At 38.2% G+C, this 8314-nt stretch overlaps 1 protein-coding gene across 1 annotated transcript in view; it reads left to right on the plus strand.

Moving 5' to 3' along the window:
* The window catches only part of plxna3 (plexin A3), a 60613-nt gene that overhangs the window by 50596 nt on the left and 1703 nt on the right, over positions 1-8314 (plus strand). Inside the window, exons 25-37 of the mRNA XM_077514232.1 lie at positions 7-149; positions 244-399; positions 1827-1927; positions 2010-2076; positions 3231-3377; positions 3456-3615; positions 3694-3797; positions 3884-3980; positions 4595-4672; positions 4746-4858; positions 4944-5113; positions 5206-5418; positions 8076-8226. Coding sequence (XP_077370358.1) covers positions 7-149; positions 244-399; positions 1827-1927; positions 2010-2076; positions 3231-3377; positions 3456-3615; positions 3694-3797; positions 3884-3980; positions 4595-4672; positions 4746-4858; positions 4944-5113; positions 5206-5418; positions 8076-8226 — 1700 coding nt within the window. The remainder of the gene's footprint in view (positions 1-6; positions 150-243; positions 400-1826; positions 1928-2009; positions 2077-3230; positions 3378-3455; positions 3616-3693; positions 3798-3883; positions 3981-4594; positions 4673-4745; positions 4859-4943; positions 5114-5205; positions 5419-8075; positions 8227-8314) is intronic.

The following is an 8314-nucleotide window of genomic DNA, read 5'->3' on the forward strand; positions in this document are numbered from 1 at the left end:
GTGTAGCCTTTGCCGAGCTGCAGACCGATATTCAGGAACTGACCAACGATATGGACGGAGTGAAGATTCCATTTTTGGAATATCGCACTTACACCATGAGGGTCATGTTCCCGGGAATAGAAGAACATCCAGTACTCAAGGAGCTGGATGTAAGTCTCACGCAAACACGAATCCTCGCTTACAAAAAGCAAAGTCAGTGTTGGCAACTGAGTGACGTGCACGTCTGTGTATTTGATGTTTCAGTCCCCGGCCAATGTGGAGAAAGCCCTCCGACTCTTTAGTCAGCTTCTCAACAACAAAATGTTCCTGTTGACCTTCATCCACACGCTGGAGGCTCAGAGGTCCTTCTCCATGCGGGACCGCGGGAACGTGGCCTCGCTGCTCATGGCTGCGCTACAGGTAAAAAATATATATATTTTATTTATTTTCATTAATCCACTAAGGTTGGACAAAAGTTGAATATTGATTGAGTGGATATAAGTACTTATAATTATCTTATATAAATATGCATTATTAACTCATTTAAACCCAAAAAGGTGTAAAAACGTTTTTAAATACTTTGTCCTTCCCTCCCAAAAATGTGTTTACACTTTTTTTTTTTAATGCAAGAGTATACAAAAGGCTTTGATGCAGCTTCTGACATGAATAGGTGGCTTAAAGCAGTTGTAGTTATTAAAAAAAAAAAAAAAAAAAAAACGGCTAGCAGGTGGCAGTAGAGTATAAGAGATCAGCTAGGACATGTTGCAACAGGCTCTTTTTCCCAGTGTTTTCACCAGGAATGTGAATATTGACGAAACTTAGCAATATTGGAATGCTAATTGCTGCAAAACTGAAACAGATACAAATATACTGTGACTAATCCCTCTTTTGGTAAAAGTAAAACAGCCAGGAGCCGGGGAGTTGGGGGGGGCGGGGGGCCTGGTTGATCTAGTATAGTCTCCTGCCACTTGCTGGCCGTTTTTGTAATTACTACCATTTTTTTTTCAGCCATTCTCCGCAGTTGAGAGGCTGCATCAAAGCCTTCCCGTAGCATAAAAAAACTGTATAAATATGTCTTTGGAACACTGGTAATATTTAAAATATGTATACGTTTTTGGAGCAAATCGTTAAAGGAATGCTTGACTCACTGAGCTATTTTCAGCAATAAAAAGTTAATATTTTCATTTTTTATTTTATTTTATTTTATTTTAAACATAAAAACCATGTAAATGTCTCTTTGGGACACTTAATACATTTAAAATAGAATGTATTTATTGGTTTTGGGGAGCAAATGAATTAAACACCAACAAAATTAGCCGATGCTAAATGGCTAGCAATTTGATTAGCATTACTACGCTAGCGATTAACATTTAAGGTAAACAAACATTAACTACCATTTATTTCACACATACATCATTATATCTACATTTCACATGTAATAGTGTCTTAAAAGTCACTTACAGAAAATGCTTCAACATTTCATGAGTAAACAAGGGTAGAGCTAGCTGTTAGCAACATGGGCTCAATACCTTCCTGTTTCTGTCTTCTTCTGGACACCTTTAGTGCATGACTGCCCTCTACTGGTTAAGTGAGGAACACCTAAAACCAATTGGCAGGACATATCTTGGAATAATTACAGCCCAAGTGCTTTTTAGGACGTTTATAACTTCCTTTCCTGTGTTTTGTGGAAGCTAAATGTGCTGTATTGATTTTAATTGAAAGCCCACTAAGTTAATTTTAGTCAAGTTCTGCCGTGGCCACTGTTAGCACGCAAAGCTAACTTAGCGCTTTGAACATGGACTTGGGGCTAGCACCAGCGTTGCTATGCTAACGTGACTTTGCATCAGGGTCGCATGGAGTACGCCACGGTGGTGCTCAAGCAGCTGCTGGCGGACCTGATCGAGAAGAACCTGGAGAACCGGAACCACCCCAAACTGTTGCTGAGGAGGTCAGTGGGCGACCATTCACCCTGAGCCCCCCATATGTGGCCGCTCCAGACCCCCGTTTGACCTTTTAAGTGTGTGTTGCAGGACAGAGTCTGTGGCTGAAAAAATGCTGACCAACTGGTTCACCTTCCTCCTGTATCGCTTCCTCAAGGTGATTAACATGCTTGCGTTTGTTTCAGTGATGCGAGCTAACATGCTAACTACTAAGTATTATAGTATGATTCACTCGAATTACAAAATGATTCACAACAATGATATACAATTCCCTCTGATTAAGAAACGGTTCATTACAGTTTTGACACGATTCACTACATTTATGACACGATTCACTCTGATTACAATGCGATTTGCTACAATTATAACACAATTCACTACAATTATCTTACGATTGAATTTAATTACAGTATGAGTCACTTTACAGTACAATATGATTTAGTTTGATTACGATACAATTTATTTTGATTCTGGTGTGATTTATGACCATTGCGATATGATTCACTTTGATTATGTTCAGTCTACTAGAATTATGTTACGATTTACACCACTCTCAATAAATTCACTCTCATTTGGATTTAATTGACTATTATTGTTGTGATTTACAATTCATTTCAATTATGATACGATTCCCTCTAATTATGATGATTCACTTCCATGAAAACCACATGATTCACTACAATTAAGACAACTAAGAGTCAATTTAATTGCAATATGAGTCACTATTTACAATACGATTTAGTTTGATTATGAAACGATTCATTTTGATTCCGATACGATTCATAACCATTAGGATATGATTCACTTGATTGTGTTAAGTACAATTATCTTACGATGTAATTTAATTACAATATGAGTCACTTTACAATATGATTCAGTTTGATTACGATATGATTCATATTGATTCCGGTGTGATTAATGGCCATTATGTTATCATCAACTTTGATTATTTTACGTCTACCAGAATTTTGTTTCACAATAAATTCCCTCTGATTTTGATTCAATTGACTATTATCAAGGTATGATTCACAATTAATTGCAATTATGACATGAGTCACTCTAATTACGATACGATTCACTACAATCCTTATTATGATTTACTCCTGTTACACAATTCGCTTTAATTACAGTATGATTCATGCAGATTGCAACACAATTCACTCAAATTACGACATAATTCATGTTGACTGTGATACGATTCACTACAATTACAGTTCAATTCACTACACAATGCCAATCAGAAGAGTTTAGCGGAGAAGTAACGAACTCACTAATATCACCTAAAATATGTTTTTCCCCTTTCGCCATCAGGAATGTGCTGGCGAGCCTCTGTTTATGCTGTACTGCGCCATCAAGCAGCAGATGGAAAAAGGGCCCATCGACGCCATCACGGGCGAAGCTCGTTATTCCCTCAGTGAAGACAAGCTCATCAGGCAGCAGATTGACTACAAGCAGCTGGTGACGCGTACACACACATGCTTATGCTTGCACATGCACAACAGATACGCCTCCGCTGACCGTGTCATCTCCCGTTAGACAATGATGTGCATCCCTCCGGAGGGCGAGGCGGGCACGGAGGTGCCGGTCAAGGTGCTGAACTGCGACACGGTGACGCAGGTCAAAGACAAGCTGCTGGACGCCGTCTACAAGGGGATCCCCTTTTCGCAACGACCGCAGGCCGACGACATGGACCTCGGTGATGCTCCCGTTAATTATGTTACGATTGACTCCAGTTCCGACTCCTTATCAACGACTTTGTTTGTTTTGTGTTCAGAGTGGCGTCAAGGTCGTCTGACCAGGATAATCCTGCAGGACGAAGACGTGACCACCAAGATTGAGAGCGACTGGAAGCGACTCAACACGCTCGCTCACTATCAGGTACCCTTTTACTCTCCGCCACCCCCCACGTCACGTGACCGGGAAGTGGCGCGTGCAGCCTCACCTGAATGCCGACGTGTTGCCAGGTAACAGACGGCTCCCTGGTGGCGCTGGTCCAGAAGCAGGTTTCGGCTTACAACATCGCCAACAGCTTCACTTTCACCAGATCGCTCAGCAGATATGGTATACACACACACGCACTCACACCCATGCACACGCATCCTCACGTTGCTATCTTGTCTTGACTCTCAAAAAGAGGTCTAAACTTGTGGGGCCCAGCAAAATGGCCCCACAAGGACGGGTGTGCCCCACAACTCTGTGAAATCCCGAAAAATTGGCCCCACCATGTAACAAAAACAAGAACACACGTATACACACACACACCCACACATACTACATCGACGCCTTCTTAAAATAACCGCCTGTTATTTTTTCAGTTTTTCAGAAACACAAATAATTGAACCATTTGGATCATTAGGAGATGATTTAGGCAAAAAAATAATTTTTGCAAAAAAAAAAAAAAGGGCAATTATGACTGGGCGATTACGGCTCCAACGTGAATCATATCGTAATTGAAGTGGATCATACTGTTATCAGATTGGATCGTAATCGGGTTTTAATTATTTTGCAATTAGACTGAATTATATTATGTGTAGTCCTACTAATGCAATGTATCTAGTTTAGAGCTCCAGTATGTGGATAGGTCACTGATACACTAACTAGCAAATATTGTCAACACGCAACCACACACACACATACACACATATAAAAAACTAACCGTGTGCTTGTGTACGCAGAATCGTTACTCCGTACGTCCAGTAGTCCCGACAGTCTGCGGTCCAGAGCGCCCATGATCACGCCAGACCAGGAGACAGGTAGCTTTCGTTTTGCTAAGCTAGCAGTCAAGTGTGCGTACACTATATTGCTGATCCACATCATGTGTTTCAGGGACAAAACTGTGGCACCTGGTGAAGAACCACGAGCACAGTGACCAGCGCGAAGGGGATCGCGGCAGCAAAATGGTGTCCGAAATCTACCTGACGCGCCTGCTGGCCACCAAGGTCTCACGCAAACGCCTCACATTTTGACAACATTGAAAATTTCGTACAGCACGTAACTGATGCGCTTTGCTCCTCCCGCCACCAGGGGACGCTGCAGAAGTTTGTGGACGACCTGTTCGAGACGGTCTTCAGCACCGCCCATCGAGGATCCGCTCTGCCGCTGGCCATCAAATACATGTTCGACTTCCTGGACGAGCAGGCTGACAAGCGGCAGATCAGCGACCCGGACGTGCGACACACCTGGAAGAGCAACTGGTACGACGACAAGCCCGCCTTGACGTCCATCAGTCAATCAATCAATCAATCAACGGACTGCTTTTGACATTGCCCGCCCCCCGCGTGTCCAGTCTTCCTCTCAGGTTCTGGGTCAACGTCATCAAGAATCCGCAGTTTGTTTTCGACATCCACAAAAGTAGCATCACCGACGCCTGCCTGTCGGTCGTGGCGCAGACCTTCATGGACTCGTGCTCCACGTCCGAACACCGGCTCGGGAAAGACTCCCCGTCCAACAAGCTGCTTTACGCTAAAGACATCCCCAACTACAAAAGTTGGGTGGAAAGGTAACTAACGCGCTCACTAGCTAGTACAGTATATAGTCCGTTAGCAGGCTGAGCAAAAAAAAAGAGTCAAAAGAGACATTTTAGGCCAAATGAATAACAGCCGCAACTATGCAGCATACAATACATACAGATTCATTTTCTTCTACTTTTTTTTTTGTAATTTTTCATACTTCGTTTTTCATACACTTTTTAGACTTTTTCTTCCTTTAGAGCTGTCAAAATGTATCGATTAACCGACAAGTAATTTATTATCAAATTAGTCGACAACTATTTTGATATCAAGTAATTGTTTGTAGCAATTTTTTTTTTATTTTAAATTGTCCTAATCATCTTATTTCAGCATATCAACAGTAGTTGTTCACTGATTTATGTTGTTCTTCATCTTCTGTGTTTAATCAAAATAAGGCATTTGCAAACATTTGTTTTTACTTTGGAAAACAATGACGCAGTAATCAGTCCCCCTTTTGTTTTTTTGTTTTTTTTAAATCACTATACAAATATGATCTATGAAATAACCACCAATTTGATATTTTTGGCAATTTTATGGACATATTTTCTGCCTTCCTCATATTTTATGGCTATTCTTTTACATTTCTTTCTGCCTTTTTTGCTAGTAATTTTCTGACTTTTTTTTTTTTTTTTGCTTGTTTGGCTATTTTGTTGACATTTTAATGATAATTTTCAGGATTTCGTTCTGACTTTTTTTGCAAGTAATTTTCTGACTTTTTTGTTGTTTATTTGGCAATTTTATGGATATTTTAATGGTAATTTTCAGGATTTCATTCTACCTTTTTTTGCTAGTAATTTTCTGACATTTTTTTGTTTGTTTGGCAATTTTGTTGATATTTTAATGATAATTTTCAGGATTTCTTTCTGCCTTTTTTTGCTAGTAATTTTTTGACTTTTTTTGTTGTTTGTTTGGCAATTTCATGGATATTTTAATGGTAATTTTCAGGATTTCGTTCTACCTTTTTTGCTAGTAATTTTCTGACTTTTTTTGTTTGTTTGCTTGGCAATTTTGTATATATTTTAATGGTAATTTTCAGGATTTCTTTCTGCCTTTTTGCTAGTAATTTTCTGACATTTCTTTGTGTTTGTTTGGCTATTTTGTGGATATTTGAGTAGTAATTTTCAGGATTTTGTTCTGCCTTGAAGGCCAGTAATTTTCTGACATTTTTTTTGTTTGTTTGGCAATTTTGTGGATATTTGAGTGGTAATTTTCAGGATTTCTTTCTGCCTTTTTTTGCTAGTATTTTCTGACATTTTTTTTGTTTGGCAATTTTGTGGATATTTTAATGGTAATTTTCAGGATTTCTTTCTGCCTTTTTTGCTAGTAATTTTCTGACATTTTTTTGTTTGTTTGGCAATTTTGTTGATATTTTAATGGACATTTTCAGGGTTTCTTTCTGCCTTTTTGCTAGTAATTTTCTGACATTCTTTTTTTGTTTGTTTGGCTATTTTGTGGATATTTGAATGGTAATTTTCAGGATTTTTTTTCTGCCTTGTTAGCCAGTAATTTTCTGACATTTTATTTGTTTGTTTGGCAATTTTGTGGATATTTGAGTGGTAATTTTCAGGATTTCTTTCTGCCTTCTTTTGCTAGTATTTTCTGACATTTTTTTGTTTGGCAATTTTGTGGATATTTTAATGGTAATTTTCAGGATTTCTTTCTGCCTTTTTTGCTAGTAATTTTCTGACATTTTTTTGTTTGGCAATTTTGTTGATATTTTAATGATAATTTTCAGGATTTCTTTCTGCCTTTTTTTGCTAGTAATTTTTGACTTTTTTTGTTGTTTGTTTGGCAATTTCATGGATATTTTAATGGTAATTTTCAGGATTTCGTTCTACCTTTTTGCTAGTAATTTTCTGACTTTTTTTGTTTGTTTGCTTGGCAATTTTGTATATATTTTAATGGTAATTTTCAGGATTTCTTTCTGCCTTTTTGCTAGTAATTTTCTGACATTTTTTTGTGTTTGTTTGGCTATTTTGTGGATATTTGAGTAGTAATTTTCAGGATTTTGTTCTGCCTTGAAGGCCAGTAATTTTCTGACATTTTTTTTGTTTGTTTGGCAATTTTGTGGATATTTTAGTGGTAATTTTCAGGATTTCTTTCTGCCTTTTTTTTCTGACATTTTTTTTGTTTGGCTATTTTGTGGATATTTGAGTAGTAATTTTCAGGATTTTGTTCTGCCTTGAAGGCCAGTAATTTTCTGACATTTTTTTTGTTTGTTTGGCAATTTTGTGGATATTTTAATGGTAATTTTCAGGATTTCTTTCTGCCTTTTTTTGCTAGTATTTTCTGACATTTTTTTTGTTTGGCAATTTTGTGGATATTTCAATGGTAATTTTCAGGATTTCTTTCTGCCTTTTTTGCTAGTAATTTTCTGACTTTTTGTTTGTTTGGCAATTTTGTTGACATTTTAATGGTAATTTTCAGGATTTTTTTTCTGCCTTTTTTGCCAGTAATTTTCTGACTTTTTTTGTTGTTTGTTTGCTTGGCAATTTTATGGATATTTTAATGGTATTTTTCAGGATTTGTTTTTTGGTTTTGGACATTTTAGCACTACGTTTTGAATATTTGTTTCTTTCCTGCGTTTTCTTCAATCAATTTTCTGATTTTTGTTTTTGGCAATTTTGTTACATTCCATTTCTGGCAGGTACTACAGAGACATCGCCAAAATGCCGAGCATCAGCGACCAGGACATGGACGCCTACTTGGTGGAGCAGTCGCGTCTCCATGGCAACGAATTTAACACGCTAAGCGCACTCAGTGAGCTTTACTTCTACATCAACAAGTACAAGGAGGAGGTGAGTTAATAACAATAGTAATATGTTCTCCAAAGAACTTACTTTCCTGATGATGATGACGATGATGGTGATGATGACGATGACGCAG

This window comes from Festucalex cinctus, chromosome 2, assembly GCF_051991245.1.
Source record: "Festucalex cinctus isolate MCC-2025b chromosome 2, RoL_Fcin_1.0, whole genome shotgun sequence".
NCBI lineage: Eukaryota > Metazoa > Chordata > Actinopteri > Syngnathiformes > Syngnathidae > Festucalex > Festucalex cinctus.